Genomic DNA, 18,801 nt, shown 5'->3' with positions numbered 1-18,801 from the left:
AAAATGTAATACTGTGTTTAATTAAAAATATTAAATAGGCTGAACTCAGTTTTTTTATCAATTTGTTATTAGAACTCGATTTAAATAAGTTTTACCAGTACATTTTATGCAAAAACGCTGATAAACTCAATTTATTTGAGTTGTCTTAACTTAGAAAAACTAAGTAAGATGGAAGTTTTTCTTCTCAGTGCGGAAGGATGAAAGATGTGTTTTGAAAATGCCACGTCACTACCGTCCTCCTCCCTAGCACGGATCAGTCCGCATGTTCATGGTGCCAGCATTTTTTATGGAATATGTTGAGCAAACCTAGAAAAGCGTCAGCTCAAGAGATTATTGTTGTCATTGCTGTGGATCTTTACCTGATACACTGACTTGGTGAGTAAATGTTTACTCTTATTCAAACTGATTTTGTGGCTTCTCTTAGTTTAGTACCAGGTTTATAATCGTGCTAGCTAGCTAGTTAGTGTTAGCCTAGCGTTGCTGCTGCGGCTGGGCTCATGTTACTTAAAAATTAACACCACAGCCTTAAAAACCTTATATAAAAATATGTCTGTGAAATTTTCTGTTGATTGTTTGAAATAAAAAAAGTGAGATAAGAGCCCAGACAAAATTCTTCGGAGGGGGGTTTGAAAACAATAAGCCAGGACTCGCGGACTCTTATCAAGCCTTGACCTCCCGGTCAGCTATCGCGCTGGTGGATAACAGAGCTCTCCGAAAACGTGGAAGCACTTTTGCAAGTATGTGATATTTTGATAAATTAAGTAGATATTTGAGCATTACACAGCTACATTCTCCGCTGAAAATATCTTAAAAGGTTATTTTGTGACCCAAAAAGGGTAATCTGGGGAAAAGGAGGATCGCATATGTCGGCCACGGTTGTCGGAGCCTGCGCTACTTGTAAGCGCGGCAATGGCGGAGGAGCGCAGCTAAAAAACTTATTACCTTTTCTGGGTCACAAAATCAACTTTTAAGATATTTTCAGGCGAGAATGTAGCTGTCGAAAGTTCAAATATCTGCTCGATTTATCAAGACATCACATATTTGCAAAAATGCCCCGACGTTTTCCGAGACTTCCATTTTTTTCATGCTTTGTGGCACCTTGAACATCTGTGGCATCTATTAATGTCAAATCTAGCCTTTATTTAACAACATAAGCAAACTCTGTGACAATGATTGCACAGCCATTAAGGATCAAATCGGTTTCTGAAAAATGTTCTGTTTTTTTCTCCCTCTGCTTGCTTCTGTCTTTGAGGCTCGGGACCAGCACTCCTGCTGTTGGACAGAAAGACATCAACTCAGTGGTAAGTATTTTGGTTTTCCAATATATTAGCAACTGTCAGTGACATTTATATTAAAATGATGCTTTCATGACATTATTGTGTGTTGGGTGGTGGTCACGGCTATCCAGATTGACAATTGGGACATTGAATATCACCTCTCCGGTGGGGAGGGAGCCTGAGATTGTCCAAATTGGAGTCTGTTTTATACCAAATGCAGAAAAAAATGTTTTAAGAAAGCAATTAAGTTCATGTTCCAAAAAATATGATTGTTTGCTTGCAGGACAACAGGAGAGATGAGTCCTCCGTCACAGATGGTGTGGTCAGTGAAGATGGTCGCCTGCAAGTTCAAGCTCATTGCATCTCCAACCCACATCCACTGCCACTGTACTTAAGGGAAGTTAAAGACTTTCTTCTGCACCTACATTTGGGTCACCTCGATCCATGATAGTCATTCAGGCAGTAATGCCTGGACTGGAAACAAGCCATCCTTAAAATATTACAACATTCCAGCTCATGTGTTGGAATGCAAAACAAATGTGTTGTTTAAATTAGAGACTGCATTTGTGACAGAACAACAAATATTTTATTTTGATTATATAAGTAATGTAAGTACAAAACAAACTTGTGGTAGGCCTAAACTTATTTTCAGAATAACTAAATCTGAGACTTTGTTTCATTGTAAGATTATAACAGTGATGGCAATATAATTGTTTGTTGTCCAGCAGAACAGTGTCCAGTATGTTGGCTGTTATACTTTGTTGTGTTTGAAAATAAAAGTTGGTCTGATTTTAACATCCTTACAAAAAGTGTTGTTAATTATTTTTAATCATATTCAGGTTACCACGAATTGTTTTTCATTTAGTTGAACATGAAATGTTTGTCAGTACACTGGAAAAAAATGTTTTTTTGGCCCTGTAATTATTATTTCAATTAGCTATATAAATTTTACAAAAAAATACAAATTCAGTGCTATTACTTTAAAATAGCAGTTTTTCTTGTAGTGCATTACTTGAGGATTGTTTGTAATTATGTGTCCTCAGTTTTGTATGTAAATTGAATCATTCGATCCAAGTAATATTCACTAAACCAATTCATTGGCTTAATTAGTTGATATTTCCAAGTAAAATGTAATGGAGTGACATCAGTGAATATGGCCACCTTCTCTGCATTCGGAGCATGACGTCAAAGCCCCTCCCCACATTTGAGCGGTCTTTCTTCAGACATACCATGGTTCACATTTCGACGGTTGGCAGACTTGACGGAAATGGGAAGAAGTAGAACCATGAATGTAAGTTTTAAGCGGAACAAACTTTGTACGTTCCTGTTGGCTCACCTACTTAAGTCAGTTTCTCCGCACTGAAAGAAGCTGCGCTAGCAAATAGTGTATTTTCCTGCTAGACTTGCTGACTAACTTTCCTGGCAGGAGGTATGTCCAGAATTTCCCACAGCACTTTACAGCTTAGATGGCCACCTAAACAACACACGCCTGCTGCCTTAACTAACGTCTTTGTGAATAAAACGACCACGGTCCAGTTTAAAATAATTGCTGCACAGCTGCCATGAGGTGTATTTTGAAAAATAACAAAACAAAAAACGATATACGCACTCGATTTCACTCAAGTCTTCATATTGACCTGTTTTAAATTTGCCACCGAACTAACATATGTAAAAAAAATAATAATAATATCAGTGTGCATCCTTGAGTTAGTAGAAATTAGTTGAAAAGCATATAGATAACCTTTTTTTTTTTTTTTTCTTTTTTTTTTTTTTTTACAGAACATAGGACCTTCTGACTGCTAATTTGAACTCCACAAGGTAAGATCAAATTAGTAACGATTAGGTTTAACTTGTCACATAATTTGTCTGTTTAAGGTGCCACAACATGAGATGGATGTGTAAGATATGTAGCTTTGAGTCAGAGAAGAGGTTGGGATTGTTAAAACACTACAGACTAAAGCATGGAAATGGTGGTCGCAGCCAGTCAGTCCCTTGTCTTCACACTGATTGCCCTTGCTCGTTTAAAACATTTAATGCCCTTAAGACCCATTTGTCTCGACACCATGTGAAGATGGTCACACAAAGTGGACCTCTTTCATTTACTTGTCTACTTTGCTGCTCTGTTTTTTTTTTAATTCAGAGAAGCAGTATTTTGAGCATCTTAACAACCACTTAAGGAAGTTTGAAGTAGTTGCATGTGTCTTCAAAGACTGCAACTTCAGTACAAATATTTATTCCACCTTTGCTACACATAGACACAGAAAACACCAGTCACACACCCTTGAGGATTTTAAAACTGAAGTATTAAAAAGCAAACCTAATGAACCCATGTTTGCTCAGGATGAGACCTATGTGGAAGAGAGCTTAGAGCTTTGGGATGGGGAACCACAGGAGTTGTCTCAAGATATAAAAGAGAAATTTGGCCATCTATTTTTAAAGTTAGAAAGCATGTTCAATGTCCCAAACAAATGCATTGATGAAATGGTAGATGAGCTTCAGTTTATATCCACCTCTGCATCTGGTCCACTTTTAAGAGATGTGGTGGTGTCCACCTTGAAAAGCCATAACTGTGATCTGGATCCAGCCATTATCTCAGATTTAGTGAAAAATCTTTGTGAGACACACCCTATAAGTACTGCCTTGGGGACAGGTGGCCCTTTCACAACTTATTACAAGAGAAGAGAATTTATGAAGAAGCATTTTTCAGTTGTTGAACCAGAAGAACACATACTTGATAAAAAAAAAAAAGGGCAAAACCTTCCAGTATGTCCCAATATTGCCCTCCTTGGTGCAGGTCCTAAGTAAGTCTTTTCAAGAAAACACATTTGAAGGTGAAAAAAAACCTGAAAATGACTTTAAGTACCAGACATTTCGTGATGGATCTCACTATCAAAACAACAAGTTTTTCTCTGTAGAGGAGAACAGAGTGAGTCTCATCCTGTACATTGATGACTTTGAGGTATGTAATCCTCTTGGGACATCTCGAAAAAAGCACAAAGTCACAGCTGTCTATTGGGTGTTGGGAAACATTCCGGTGCAGTTACGTTCCACATTGACATCAATCTACCTTGCAATTCTGTGTAAGGCTGAAGACACCAAGCAGTTTGGATTCCAGCGAGTTTTAGAGCCACTGTTAACAGATATCCAAAGGTTGGAGAAAGATGGTCTTTTTGTTCCAGCGTTAGGGAAAGCCATTAAAGGGACTGTGGTCAGTGTGGTGGCAGATAATTTGGGGGCGCACTCTGTGGCAGGATTTGTCGAAAGCTTTGCAGGGTCATACATCTGCCGGTTTTGTGTTGGGGAGCGATCCAAGTTTCAGTCCAATGAAGTGAGATCTGGGTCTTTTCATCAAAGAACCAAAGATCAACATACACTGCATGTACAGACAGCTGTGTCTAGTCCAGATCACCCTCATTGTTATGGTGTAAAAAAACAGTGTGCATTGTCAGAAAAACTTGAGCATTTTCATGTTACATCTGGTTACCCTCCAGATGTTTTACATGATCTGCTGGAGGGCATTGTTCCAGTGGAACTGGCTTTGGCATTTGATAACTTGATCAAGAAAAAATATTTTTCTCTCATGGAACTGAATGATGCCATTTCCAATTTCCCATACAAGTGGAGTGATAAAACAAATCGCCCTCATCTCATTCCTGCTAACTTTTCGACTCGAAAATCAGTAGGGGGCAACGCACATGAAAATTGGTGCTTATTACGTCTTTTGCCTCTGATTATAGGTTTAAAAGTACCCCAACAAGAGCCTGTATGGCAGATGCTGATGACACTGAAAGACATTGTGGACCTTGTCATGTCTCGAGCCCATACTGAAGAAAGCATTTGCTATCTTGACAGCATCATTTCAGAACACCGAAGCAGATTCCTTGATGTTTTCCCCCAACATAAGCTCATTCCCAAGCACCATTTCCTTGAGCACTATCCTCAGCTCATTCGGGAATTTGGCCCCCTAGCTGCCCTCTGGACAATGAGATTCGAGGCCAAACACAGCTTTTTCAAGAAGGTGGTAAGACACACTGGTTGTTTCAGGAATATTTTGCTGTCTCTTGCAAATAAGCACCAGCTCATGGTTGCATATCATCAATCACATTCTGTCAAACCATCACTTGCAGTCACAAAAACAACAGAGGTCTCTTTAGATGTGCTTAAGGATGATCTAAAAGACCTGGTGAAATGCAGATTCCCTGCTGTTACAGCTGTGCATGTTGCCAATAATGTGTGCAGTTTAGGCACCAACTATGCAGTGGGAATGTTGTTGTGTTGTGGTTCCACTGCAGGACTGCCTGACTTTTCTGAAGTGTTACAGATAATGGTGATTTGTAACAAACTGACTTTTTTCGTGAGACAACAAAATACATGGTACAATGAACACCTGAGGAGTTATGAGCTGGAGAACACAGTGAGTGTGCAGTTACTTGAGCAAAGAGAGCTTAAAGATTTTTATCCTTTGGCTTCATACACCCTTGCAGGAAGACGCCTGACAACTTTAAAGCACCACATTTGCCTATCTTTTTGAAATGTGAGGAGAGAAGCTTGTGAATAAATGTCTGTATTTCTCTTCTGTTGTTGCAGCTTCTTCCTGTTGATATGGCACCCTCAGCGAAACTGCGGATAATTTTTGGGGAGGATGATGTCCACAAACTACTTTTACCTGCAGGCATCCCAAGCACACTTCAGGACCTCAATGATGTTCTTCGAGAGACATTTGATATTACAGGACCATTCACTGTTATGTACCAGGACATGGATTTCGATGGTCAGTTCTTCACTTTGACCTCGATTGAGGAAGTACAAGATAAAGCTAACCTCAAAGTAGTAAAAACTGAACCAGTAATCTTAAGTCTCACTACTGTGGACATGTCAGAAGTCGAATCTCCAGTTCCACTATCTACAGAAGCAAGCTCCTCCTCATCTGTATGCGACACAATCCTGTTGTCCTCCCCAGATGAGAGTGGACCATCCTACAGGTCTAAGCCATGGCCATTTAAGTTTGAAATACCAGACTTCTCTTATGATATAGACCTTGCACTGGAAGCAGGAAAGCAAGCTTATGAAAATGATGGCACACTTTTGAACAACCCAAGCGTAACTAGTAGCATTCTTGAGAAGCTTGCAGAGACTATATTTGGCTTCACAGCATATCCAACTGGTGTCCAGATTTTAGCTGTTGCTGAAGCCTTGGTAGCAAAATACCCATGCCTCAAAGAGCCAGGGTCTTTTAATGGCCTATATGGTTGGCAACAGAGGATAAAGTATAAAATGGGCAACTACAGGGCAAAGTTAAGAGGTCGCCAATTAGCCATTCCAGAGCTCGAGGTGAACACACTGAAGAGACGATGCTCCAGTGAAGAGGGTTCACTTAAAGGCTTTAAAAGGGCCAAAAAAGCTGAAGTCAACTATCTGCCACCACTGCCATTCGGTGAGACTGAGGAAACCTTAGAGATGGAGAGACTAGATTTGCTGAAGGAAATGAAGAAGAAGAACAATGAGAGGGCAATTAATGAGAAAATGGAGAAGTCTTTCGCTATGAGAAGAAAAGAGGTTGTCAAGGATTGCCCCGCAATCCAAGACCTCTTAGAGAGGTGGCCTTCTCTGTTCTGTGAAAATCAGGTAAATCCAGTTCTTGTTCATGCAGCAACTAAGTGTATGTGAGATCTCATGAGTCATCTTTGACATGATTTTGTGTTTTATCTCTCATTTCAGATCAAAGAGGAGTTTAAGCGAATAACCACAATCCATCTGGAGCGAACGTTTTTGTCCAGATTGGACGGGTACACCACCAAACTCCTGGAGATATTTCGAAGGAAGGGCGGGACTGCAGGGACCAAAATAAAACCAATGTTGGACTCACTCAATAAGGTAAAATTTTAAATTATTTTAATTACATAATCTAATGGAAAAGATGAGGTCATACACACTGAGAATGTATCACTCTTATTTAAAGGACAAGTTTGTTATTTTAAACTTAAAGCTTTGTTTTCAGATTGTTTATGATGAAATCGAACGATTTTGATTGAAATTTGGACACATGCTGCTGGCCGGAGCTTTTTTGGTTTCTGTGGTAGCACACCCCCACCTCCACAATGGCTTCATACAAAGACGTGAAACTCACCGAGTGGTCAGGGGTGTTCACTGATATGTTCACACACAAATCGTTCCAAAAATGCTTTCCAACAGGTGTTTTACCATTTGTTGTAAAACTGGACCTATTTTTTCAAACGCCTTACACCTGTACATTCTTCCGCCGAGAGCTTGAATAATAGAATGGAATAGCGGCGGACTAATACCGTACATCACAGCACATCTAATACAAGTCAATGGAGTTGGACAAAAACTACAATAAAAACCAGTTGGAAAGTATCTTTTGCAGCGATTTTTGTGTGAACATATCAGTGAACACTTCTGACCACTCGGTGAGTTTCACGTCTTTGTAAACGACAGTTTTATGCGTTTTAGGAAGGATTGTTCCAGTGCACCTATGAAGCCATTGTGGAGGTGGGGGTGTGCTACCACAGAAACCAAAAAAGCTCGGGCCAGCAGCATGTGTCCAAATTTCAATCAAAATCGTTCGATTTCATCATAAACTGAAAACAGGGCTTTAAGTGTAAAATACTGAACTTGTCCTTTATTCTGATCAGTGTCTGTGTTGGCTGAAACTGTTCTCCTGATCCTGACACTGTGGCCACAATTAACAATTTATGCACATGATTGTCTCTACAAGTGTATACAAACCTGTCATCTCTCCCTTAATATGCGCTCAAAAGCAGAGAAATTTACAGAATTTTCAAAGTGACCCTCTGAGTGCAGCGAGATCCCTTCCTGCTGCCCATAGACTCCAATACAATTATTTCCCAAAATATTACTCTTGTGTGTGGGAATTCCTGTCCTTGACTGGTTAATATTGTGATAGGAGGTACTGATATGTTGCAAAAAATTCATTTGCATGTCCAGTGATGAGGCAGAAAACTTTCCTCACTGGGCAGAGACAGTTTCTGGACCCACAGATTATGACATGCACTGGACTCTTGTCTTAACACACATCGTTGAGAAATTCATGTTAAGTTGTACACTTCACAACGTTAGAATGTAGCTGCAGGCTTACATTCTCCATGGGTAACTTTCTGTTTACATCTGTATGTGCTGTTATGTATGTATGTTACATATGTTATGTTGTGTATTTTCTGCAATAAATTTTCTTTTTGGGTTTAATAGCATCATGTCGATGGCAGAAGGGACATTATCATTCGTTGCTTAGTTGAGTATCTTGGAGAGAGTGGAGAGGAGCTGATCAAAGACCATCAGGTATCTGATGATCATAATGACTGTATTAAAATTGTCTAACCTTATAATCTGGTCTTCACTTGTGATGATATATTGAAGGTCAAAGATTCTCTACACTCGTGATGTTTTTTAAAAAAGACTCAAGATTAATATTTTCAATCAGGCTTTTAACTAATTTCTTAAATCTTTATGCTCTTACCCTTTATTTTTTAAATCATATTTAATCTTTATCTTATCTGCCTTAAACTTTAACTTGCCTTTTGTCTGGTTTTTTTCTGACTATTTAACGATCACTTATTAACTTTATTTTATGAGCAAAAGAGTATTTAATTTGATTATACCTTTATAACCTATTTTAATGATTTAATGGTTCTGGTCTACCAACACGCGTGCCGTCCCATGGACAGCTCCAGGCTGGATGGCCCCCAAAAGGGATTTTCTTTGTCTCAGGGTCAGCCTCTGTGAAGCACGTTCTGTAACTTTACGTATGAAAAGTGCCATATGAATATTGTTTGATTTGAGTATACTAAATTGAGTATACCTCTTTTTTATTTTTACATTTTTTTTCTCTTAACCTTTTCTTTTACTTGGAATCTATTCTAGTTATTTCTAATTGTGGTTTGTTTGTTTTCACAGGAGGACGTCAGCCAAGAAGCATTGAAAGAGGACTGCAGTAATCACATGATGAAGATCATCGTAATCCATCCCAATGTGGCACAGGAAAACCAAGATCCTGTGAACGTGTCGGTCATCATTGAGGGGACAGAAATTCTGGAGGACTGCGGAAGTGTGACAAACGCTTGCCTCCTGCTCATGGGTGTCATCTATGCTGTCAACTTAAGTTACCCACTGAAACTGAAATATACGTTTGAGGCATTTCAGAAGCTGTTTCTTGAGCTTGACATCCTTAAAATGTCACCAAAGGTCCAGTCTCTCCACAAGAAACTTTTAGCGTGAGTGTTCCAGTATTATTTGTGCTTTTGTCCAGTACAATTAATTTGTTTGCATTTTGTCTGTTTTCTGACAGTAATTTCAAATGTTGCTCAGTTTTATACAAGTTCTTTCTGTCCTGAACGTTCTGAGAATGTCTGCAAAGGTAGTGATTGCAACTGTTAATGGACAGAGTTGATGTATGTGTTCTGAAAGTTGATTAGAAGAAAGGGGACAGTGCACACTGAGTTTTTGAATAGCATGTTTGTTTGTTTTTGTATATGTGTATATGCTCTGTTTTGAAATTTGCGATCAAGAAGTTCTATGGCCATGTTTTTTGTGGTTATAATGTTATGTAGATATTTTAAATATATCTATGCCATTTCAACTGTGAAATAAGTGTCTCTTAAGCTGCAAATATTTGTTTTGGAAAATATTGATTTATTATTTAATAGAATAATAAGAATATTTATTCAATTCGATTAATATTAACTAGTACATTCATAATAAATATTACTTAATAATTACATAGAATATAACAAAGAAAAGATGAGTAAGAAACACAAAGAAATATCAGCAATGTTCACTTGGGTTTTGTAATTGGATGCAATGGTATTCTGAGTAAAAGTTACAACCTATAGATGAGTATTGCCAGTGCAATTTACTTGTGTATTTCACATAAAAAATAGATGGTTCTAGTAAGTAAATATTACTTAGAAATAGCCCGAGTAAAGATTACAAGCACTTTCTGTGTGGAAAAAGTTGCCTAGCTTTTTTTAAGTAAATGTCACTCCAATTTTTTTTCAGTGTAGGTAAACAATTAGCACTGTACAGTCAGAAATATCAAGTTATTCTTAATACTGCAGACTTGCAATATTAGTCATCTTAAGTAAGCTTTACTTAGTTTTTTTTGAGGCAATGAGTTTCCTTAATTTTTTTGAGTTCTGGGAACTAACAAGGCTGTACAGTGTACTCAAAATGAGTAAGTTGCCCTAACTTGGTCATCTTACGTAAACTTGATCCAATTTCTTTTGAGTTCTGGGAACATATGAGCTTGTACGGAGTACTCAAAATAAACAAGTTGTCCTAATTTAGTCATTTTTAGCTAAGCTTTATTCAGTTTTTTTGAGGCAACGAGTTTCCTCAATTTTTTTGAGTTCTGGGAACGAATTAGATTTTACAGTGAAGCAGCCATCGGGAGATGGGCATACTGTGGCGACACAGGGATAGATGCAGTCATCAACAATGTTCAGGCAGGCTGTGATGTCAAGAAAATATCCCCCACATCATTACACCAATACAAGGCACATTCTTATGTTTACTCCAAATTCTGATCCTACCATCCCAATGTCTCACCACAAATTGAGATTCATCTGACCGGGCCACATTTTTCCAGTCTTTTGTTGAGCCCGTGAGAACTGTCTTTGTAGTTCCTGTCCTGCACTAACCGCACCTAGTTCAGTTGTTTGCATGTGCATCTAGAGATGCTCTTCTCCAAATCCACAACCTTGGTTATAATGAGAAACTACTTGACTTAATATTGTTTTCCTATCAGCTTGAAGCAATCAGGCATTTCTCCACTGACTTCTGACATAAAAAAAGGGATTTTCACCCAGAGAACTCCCACTGCTGGATATTGTTTTTGGATCATTCTCTGTAAACCTTAGAGATGGTTGTGGTTATGTGGGGAAAATCCCAGTAGATCAGCAGTTTTTTGAAATACTCAGAAAAGCCCATGTGGCACCAAATTCCATCTTCGAAGTCACTTAAATCACCTTTATTCCCCATTCTGATTCACACCTTGATCGTGTGAGTGTATATAAACAAGTCCCTTTTTAACATAAACCTGGCTTATCCCAGACTCTTAACCACAAAGAAAAGGAAATGCATCTCCAGTAACAACTGAGAAACATCCCATGACTGTTGGAAGGTGAGCCTAGGAAGCCTGGAACTCAAAAAGTGATGTGACAAAAAACAGTAAAGAAAAAACAGGTTGTTATTTAAAGGATTAAACTCTAACTTGCTTTTATCCTCACTGTATTTACATTTGGAGCTTATGCTCATGTTTCAGCCGTTTTAGTAACCCGTCTCAAATTGTCCCACTTTTACTTTTTGGGGTTTAGTTAACCTGCACAGAAGTAACGTGAGCACTACTGATTAATGAGGAACCTGTTGTTATTCCTCCTTAAAAAAGGAACTCCTTTACAGTCAGTTGAACTATCATTTTTACTGAGTAGAATTGCCATTAATAGTGCGTCAACTGAAAATGCAAATGATACAACTACTCGCTTTGTGATGCCTGAACAGTTAGACATTTGCATGTTCAGCTGTTGTAATCTACAAGAACTATATTCAAACTACAATACATCAGTTTTTTTTTACATGGTACCTGGCATCCAATTCTTTTTAATTGATGTAGGAGGTTTATACAATTTATCCCACTAATAAATTCAGAATTCTCACATCTCTTCTCAGACTTGTCAGGTTTGTGGCTGGGGGCCTGAATAAGTGCAGTGCTGAGGTCATTTGGATGGGTACCTCTTATATTTTGGCTAAAAGTTGTTCTCTTATTAATGGATTCCCAAGCCTCTTACCCCTAATATTAATCTTACAACCAAGTTCCAAACACTAACCATAACACTAAATTATTTTCTTAACCTTGAAACCAGTGAGGGCACGCTTTATTTTGGCCCAAAGATATAATCACTCTATTGATCTAAAACTCAGACTGGTTCTAATATTTTTATTTTTCCCTTGGTTTTCTTGTGACAGATGACTTTACTCATGTTGTCTAGGAAAGTGGTTTATAAGAAAGCTGAAACCCACACTCTAACCGTCCCACAGTCCCATTTTGAGCAGGAACGATCCCTCATCCTTTCAGCTGCACTCCTTTCAACCACGAGAGCTACGGTTGTGGTCAGGTTTGCATACAGTCATCATGGGCGTCCTCATTTTAATGATTTCTTTGAATTGTTTTTTGTTTTTCCCAGGGTGGAGCGATTGTACAGCATACATCTTTAATGACTTTAAAGAACAAGAATTGGATGCACGAGTTTGAACTTATTTTGGATTTTCTCTAATCCACACAGGGTCAAAAGTATACACAGAAGCTCAAATACACTCCTGCTAATTTGTGGACAAATGTCCCTTAGCAACTTGAACCTTGGCTAGGTGCTTTTGGCAGCAATTAATAAGCTTCTGGCATAATTCCAGCCAGATATTTGACCACTCTTGGGTAAATTTGGTGATTTCCTGACACAGACTGGGTTTATAAGTGTAGACTTCAGAAGGCCATTTCAGAAGTGTAATGTTAGCCCATAAAATCCATTTTAAAAAACAGTTTGGGATCATTCTCCTGTTGGAAAACCTGTGTCCAAGTTTCAACCTTCTACCTGTTGATTTAAGGTGAAGACCTAACCATGATGCTACCATCACCAAGCTTGACTGGTACACTACTCTTAAGTTTAAAAGGCTCACCTTTACACCTCCAAACACACCTTTTGTCATTGTGGCCACATTTCTTAATCTTTGTCTCATCTGACTATAAAACATTTCTCCAGAAGGTATTTGGCTTGTCCATGTGGGCAGCTGCGTATTTCAGTTGAGCTTGAAGGTGTCAATTTTGAGGCAGGGGCTTTTTACTTGATCAGCATCCTCTCAAGACAGTAGTACTGGTGTTCCAGTAATTTCCAGTTTATGGAAGACCTGGATCCAATCTAATGAGTGCTGTAAAACAATTCCTTTAATGCTGGCAAAGACAAACTACTAGTTGTAATCAGTCATGATCACTTTGGAGTCTTAGCATTAACAAGTTAAAGGACAGTGCAGAACCTTCAGCACCACTTTAGGATTATGTATGTATAGATTTGAGCCTGTCAGTACAGTTTTGACTCTGTGTAGATTAGAGAAAATCAGGTATGCTGTACAATCATTCAATCCCTGGAAAAAGAACAATGCAAAGGAATCATTAAGTTATCATGACTATATGCAGACTTCTGACCGCAACTGCTCGTCTTTCAGTTAAAGGCTTGTAAATGACATTACTGCTAACCCCACTGAAGAACACGATCAAGCTTTCTATTAAAAAAAAAAAAAAATGTCCGGTTTAAGAATAAAGACAAGCCAGCACGAGTGGTGTTGTGATGTGCCTTTTAATTCCACAGATATATTTTGGCTTGATCAGATTTAACAGCACTGGTAATCAGACAACAGATGTGAATATGCATGGCTGGATGGTGGGTGCTGGAAGCTGAGCGTTAGCCAGGAGGCCACCCCATACTGCGCCCACCGAGAACGTGGATGTGGATGTGGTACACCGACTGGCCTCCGTCCGGCCCATCGTTGATGATAATCCTGTAGCCTTTGGAAAGGCCGGCATCTTGAGCACACTTCTTTGCAACAATCAGCATGTGGCCCAACAACTAAGAGACACACAGAAAGAATGACTTGCATTAAAGTATTAAAAAGGCAAATAGTTCCCCCTAGTGATCACTGATAGAAATATGCCAGGGAAATGATAGTGTGAGATTGTTTATAGTTTATTTCACAAGCAAAAGTCATTACAATGATACTTACCGCAGCATCGTCATCCTCGGCTTGAGAGAGCTGAACAATTGGCTTTTTTGGGACGACTAGGATGTGAGTGGGAGCCTGAGGTGAGACATCAGGGAAGGCTACACACTGAGAGCCAAAGCAAGAAATTAGAAAACAGAATTAGACTGTGCACAATCAAAATTGGAAATAACTGAAAGTTAGCTGAAAACAAAAAATAAAAATATAATTAAAAAATGATAATAACTCAGGTCTTAATAGTACTTAGATAGTTTTACGTGTTTATGCACACCCCAGTATTTGGAGTTAAACACATTAAGGCTGCTTGCTTATCTCAAAGTCATAGTCATGAATATTTGGTCAATACTGAAAATTTTAAACACACATTTTGGAAAAACAGATTTATTAAACTTTAAAAAAAACAAACAGGAATAAAATTGTCTTTTTTAGGCTAATTTCCATCAACTCTAATTGTAATTTCAGCTCTAAATGAGATGATCATGAGTCACACTCATTTTCTTCCCCACAGCAGATAACCTGCCTCCACCCTATTCCAAGCATCCTCCTCTGTCACACCAACCCTCTGCATGTTCTTCTTTATTAAATCTAATTTCTGTACCTCCTCATCACTCCCAATGAAGAATCTCATCTGCACCTCTAGCTCTACTTCCTGCCTTTTTGTCAGTGCCACTGTCTACGAACACTACATCACAGCAGGCCTCACTGTCATCTTGTAAACCTTCCCTTTCAATCTTGCTGCTATCTTTCTGTCACAAATATCTGAAACACATCAAAGAAAGCAGAATGGGGCACAACAACAAATGTCGACTTCGACAAAATTGCAACTAAAATTCAACTAGTGGCACAGCCCAAGCCTTAATGTGACACAATGTTTACATGTTTTTGTTGCATTTAAGGCGTACAAAAATGTGGAATCTGTAAACATGACAGATATAAATTATCTGGAGTCATCAACTATAGCTCATTACACTGGGAATACAAAGCAGTTCCAAAACTTAGAAATAAAAATAAATATTGCTTTTTTTTAACGCTTTGATTCCCCATTTCACTAATGTCTGCTGCAAATCACTTGATGTTGCTTTATTGTAGGAACCTCACCTTTTAATTTTCCTTGTCTTGCTCTAGCCTACAGCGGCTACATGTTCAACGAGTCCGCAAACAAACAGCACTGGAGTGAACCTTGTCACTTCTTGGTGCAAAGCCAACTATCTGTAACGTCAGACGCTGTGTTGCAGCAAATATGGCTATTTTATAAACTTGCAGATTCTTCTGATGTATTACATGATTTCTGCAAGCTCTGCTGCAGCATTTTTAAATGCAAGTAGGCACAAAAACAGCGTTTCTGCAACGCTGAGTTAGCATTAGCTGAACGCCTCCTGCAGGCAGTTGCGGAGCCACGATGAGAAACATTCAGACTTTAAACGTCCCCGTGAATCAAAGTGATGAACGCATACCTGATCGTCTTCATAGATTAGGTTGGCAGGAATCTCTTTGCGTACAATTTTTCCAAATATCGTATCTCCGCCCGGCTTGGCGGTCTGCGCTTTCGCTGTTTCATCAGCCATGTTGACGCAGATGAGCCACGGCTCCCCCACGCAGCTTCCAGTGTCACTAAAATCAGAGCCGATCTATGATAAGAGCCACTCCAATTCCTGTTAATGCCACTGTACAGGCTGCAGTTCAGACAGAGGGGCAGCAGAGGGCGCACGTCCCTCAGTGGATAAGCGTGGACGAAGCTAAATGGTGAAAGTAATTATTTACACCTACTTCCTGATTTAAAAACTTACTAAGTTATTTATTTTTCGCAAACACGGTTTCGATTATACACCCGACTTTAAATAAAACGAGACTCGTGTCCTTTATTCTTTAGTACAATGAAAAACATCGTTGTGCTAGTGAAATGTTAATAAATGCTAGCTTTTACGAGTGCACAAATCCATAGACGTTAGAGGAGCAGTTACACCACACCAAAAAACAATACAAAACGTGTGTATAATAAGAAACGTTAGAAGTTTTCTCTAGCTGCTAGCTTCACTCCCCTATTCAAGACGGCAGTAGCCATAAAAGTGACTCATGGTGCCGTCCAGAAAGTTCTTTTTACTCCAACAGAAACCTGTAAAATATCCAAGAAATGGATTATATGCACCACAACATTTACACTTTTGTGTCCGAAGGGAACTCTCAGCACAAAACACAGCTCACCAGTGCCCCCCATAAAATGGGAAATCTAGAGAGAGGCCGTTCTCAATCGAATTAGTAGCTCAGTGAAACTACTCTGAGCCCTCATTGGCTACAATCACAGCTTCATTTCCAGCGTCGGCTCTGATTGGGCTCTGACATATGTGACGTCTCCCTACATCGGAAGTGAACACAAGAAGGCAACATGGGCACTCGTTTGAAGGTTAGTATGGGATATTATCGTCTTTTTAAATACCTTTATTGCAACATTGCTTGCATGTTACTTGAAATTGCAGGTGACTGGTAGCATCATTCACAGCTGTTATAAAAGCTGCCTGTTTGTGAATACAGGTTCTGGGCGTTTTTAAAACGCTACACAGGACCAGGATGGCTGTGTTCAAAGATGATGACCGAGCACTGACAGGTGAGTCTGTGAGCAGTATCTTGGACTGATAATTGATGCTTATCAAACAGGAGATGAGTGAACACATGCTCAGCATTCATCAAATGGGTCATTCCTAATGTTCGGTGTCATATGAGCCCCATGAGCGTGTCTTATATTATTAACCCCTCTCTACCATTAAATTGTTTTTATATATATATATATACCTAAAATTATTTATTTTTTCAGCTGGACAAACAGCCTAAAATGCCATGTCCCCAGACGTCTTTGTGCAAGTTCAATTACCAGTTTAAGTTATAAAAGTCAAAAGTACAATTTGCAGAGTGGCTGCAATCACAGCAAAGAAAGATGTCGCCTTAGGGCTTTTCACATAAATCCATGACTTTCCATTGAAACCAGCGTTCCACTCTGTTCAGATTGTATACATCCTCATCATTGAAAGAGTGTCCAATGGCCTATAGGTGTAAATAGACCTCACAGTCTGTTTCGATACTCATGACCCATAAGAGAAAACCCTTAGTGATCCCTTAGGCAGCATTTGTCCTTCTTCCCTCCTGGATAGCCTGGAGCTTTCTTTAGGTGTTTTCCCAACTTTGACATATGTCCAGCTGGGATAACCACATTTACAGGGCTTTTTTAAATGTGATGTTCTTCTGCTTGTGTGGCCGCTGTATCTGAGGGAATGAGTGACAAAACAATTCTCCTGAAAACGTTATGTCCAGATCAACTTTTTGGGATTTCCTTACCTGAATGATTGAGGATGAATCAAGACTCTCTCATAAGCATTTTTTCCATGTTTTATTATGGTTCACCAACATGTTAAAGCATAAAACGTCCACCCTGTTATTCTTATTTACAGTGTAAACTGATATTTAATGTAATTTTGCATTGTATGGTTGATAAACATGTGAAAATCATCTGGATTACATCAGTAATGAGGGCCGTGTGTAATAGCAGCATGTACACAGAGTAATAGAAAGGTTGCATTGGAGAGATTTATTTTCATCTAATGAGTGTAAATGAAACCTTTTTTCTGAGCCTTTTGCTGTGAAGTCAAATTAGAACTGCAGAATTGCTCAGGTGACTCAAAATATGTTTGTTTTCTTCTACAAAGCTGCACGATTAAAGATCAATGAGGAGTTTCGGAAAAACAAAAATGAAACGTCAGAAGAAAACATCCAGAAGGTACTGTGAAGCATTTTGATATTTGAAAATAAAATTGACTTTATTTAACTTCTACTTTTACTTTTTTTTTATATATATATATATAGCTGATTAAAATGGGCTCAGACGTTGACATCGTCCTTCGACAGAGTGTGGTGCAAATGGAACACGTAGCAGAAGATAAGCTGTGTATGACATGATTTGTCTTTTCTTTTTTTCTTTTTATTAAGGAAGTAGCATGTGCATGCAAAGATTACTCATACATCAGGTATCATAATGTATATACTTGCTAATGATTTTTTTCCCTCTAATGATACGATTGTGTTTTTTGTTTTTTTCTCCTCACTCTCAGTGCTTCGGCCCAGAAATGACCTTCTGCTAGAAAACGTCCCCTATTGTGACAAACCAAGGGAAAAGTCGTGACAAACCATTTGATAACTTCATGATCACCAGGAAAGAGACTATATATCATTTGTTGCCTTTTCATCTTCAGTTTGGCTTTATAGAAGGAACATTAAAAAAATAATAAAATATAAGATCATCTCAACACTTTTGATTCTGCAAGGATCTACTTCGTTCTGTTTCAAGGAATCTGTGCTGGGAAAACTGGATCGTGTCATTTCGTGTACAGCATGTTATGAAATGGAACTGAAACATTATCTGCTGGCTTCTTCATATGATTGAATCAAACAAGGGGAAAATATTAATTTGCTGGTACTGTAACAAATGTAAACTGTTATCTGATTAACTACAAGTATTTCCAGAGTGTCCCAGAGTTAATTTGCTGTTACAACCACAGACAACAAGAATCAGCTCTGCTTTAAAGCCACAAAAAGAATTATCTTTGAAAACCTTTGTAAAAACTTCTGTGTGAAATATATCTGTAATAAAGGATACCTTAATTTAAAACATTGTTGGCATATAGCAGATTGTAGATATGACAATATGGAAATGTATTTTACAAGTTTATAGTCTGTCTAC

General features: G+C 38.6%; 3 protein-coding genes and 1 long non-coding RNA gene across 5 annotated transcripts; 3 read left to right on the top strand and 1 right to left on the bottom strand.

Moving 5' to 3' along the window:
• The first annotated feature begins 240 nt into the window (after nucleotides 1–240).
• On the top strand, nucleotides 241–2,187 carry LOC146560872 (uncharacterized). Its single transcript, XR_014888027.1, has 3 exons — nucleotides 241–375; nucleotides 1,253–1,301; nucleotides 1,561–2,187. It is a non-coding gene; the product is annotated as an uncharacterized LOC146560872 (long non-coding RNA).
• Nucleotides 2,188–2,377: 190 nt separating this feature from the next.
• On the top strand, nucleotides 2,378–10,461 carry LOC146560871 (uncharacterized). Of its 2 annotated transcripts, none has more exons than XR_014888022.1 (4): nucleotides 2,378–2,568; nucleotides 3,057–3,095; nucleotides 8,505–8,594; nucleotides 9,210–9,257. XR_014888022.1 is itself a non-coding variant. In XM_085243159.1 (4 exons), the coding sequence occupies exons 1-4, from the start codon at nucleotides 5,880–5,882 to the stop codon at nucleotides 9,528–9,530; spliced, it is 1,590 nt and encodes a 529-aa protein (XP_085099285.1). In that variant the 5' UTR covers nucleotides 5,727–5,879; the 3' UTR covers nucleotides 9,531–10,461. The 2 variants fall into 2 exon arrangements, 1 of the variants encoding a protein (XP_085099285.1); XM_085243159.1 differs by lacking the exons at nucleotides 2,378–2,568; nucleotides 3,057–3,095 and adding exons at nucleotides 5,727–6,902; nucleotides 6,996–7,151 and having other exon boundaries at nucleotides 9,210–10,461.
• Nucleotides 10,462–13,635: 3,174 nt separating this feature from the next.
• hint1 (histidine triad nucleotide binding protein 1) lies at nucleotides 13,636–15,689 on the bottom strand. Its single transcript, XM_085296412.1, has 3 exons — nucleotides 15,530–15,689; nucleotides 14,079–14,183; nucleotides 13,636–13,924 (listed from the first exon to the last, which is right to left on the bottom strand). Exons 1-3 carry the CDS (start codon nucleotides 15,638–15,640, stop codon nucleotides 13,760–13,762), a joined length of 381 nt encoding a protein of 126 aa, XP_085152538.1. The 5' UTR covers nucleotides 15,641–15,689; the 3' UTR covers nucleotides 13,636–13,759.
• A 638-nt stretch (nucleotides 15,690–16,327) lies between these two features.
• On the top strand, nucleotides 16,328–18,729 carry lyrm7 (LYR motif containing 7). The gene is made up of 5 exons (XM_085296413.1): nucleotides 16,328–16,476; nucleotides 16,605–16,677; nucleotides 17,771–17,841; nucleotides 17,928–18,009; nucleotides 18,173–18,729. The coding sequence occupies exons 1-5, from the start codon at nucleotides 16,459–16,461 to the stop codon at nucleotides 18,241–18,243; spliced, it is 315 nt and encodes a 104-aa protein (XP_085152539.1). The 5' UTR covers nucleotides 16,328–16,458; the 3' UTR covers nucleotides 18,244–18,729.
• Nucleotides 18,730–18,801: the final 72 nt, after the last annotated feature.

The sequence above is a fragment of the Mchenga conophoros genome, linkage group LG13 (assembly GCF_057382185.1).
Source record: "Mchenga conophoros isolate Kocher_MC1m ecotype Shallow Benthic linkage group LG13, M_conophoros_male_GT1.1, whole genome shotgun sequence".
In the NCBI taxonomy this organism is placed as follows: domain Eukaryota; kingdom Metazoa; phylum Chordata; class Actinopteri; order Cichliformes; family Cichlidae; genus Mchenga; species Mchenga conophoros.
Note: the sequence above shows the minus strand (reverse complement) of the source record. Positions and strands in the feature narration are given on the sequence as shown.

Coding starts and splice junctions, on each gene's coding strand:
- hint1 (XM_085296412.1), bottom strand. CDS start 15,640: ATGGCTGATGAAACAGCGAAAGCGCAGACCGCCAAGCCGGGCGGAGAT. Junction 14,184..15,529: donor TAATCTATGAAGACGATCAG/GTATGCGTTCAT, acceptor TTTGGCTCTCAG/TGTGTAGCCTTCCCTGATGT. Junction 13,925..14,078: donor CCGAGGATGACGATGCTGCG/GTAAGTATCATT, acceptor TGTGTCTCTTAG/TTGTTGGGCCACATGCTGAT.
- lyrm7 (XM_085296413.1), top strand. Junction 16,678..17,770: donor TGATGACCGAGCACTGACAG/GTGAGTCTGTGA, acceptor TCTTCTACAAAG/CTGCACGATTAAAGATCAAT. Junction 17,842..17,927: donor CAGAAGAAAACATCCAGAAG/GTACTGTGAAGC, acceptor ATATATATATAG/CTGATTAAAATGGGCTCAGA.
- LOC146560871 (XM_085243159.1), top strand. CDS start 5,880: ATGGCACCCTCAGCGAAACTGCGGATAATTTTTGGGGAGGATGATGTC. Junction 6,903..6,995: donor CTCTGTTCTGTGAAAATCAG/GTAAATCCAGTT, acceptor CTCTCATTTCAG/ATCAAAGAGGAGTTTAAGCG. Junction 7,152..8,504: donor TGTTGGACTCACTCAATAAG/GTAAAATTTTAA, acceptor TGGGTTTAATAG/CATCATGTCGATGGCAGAAG.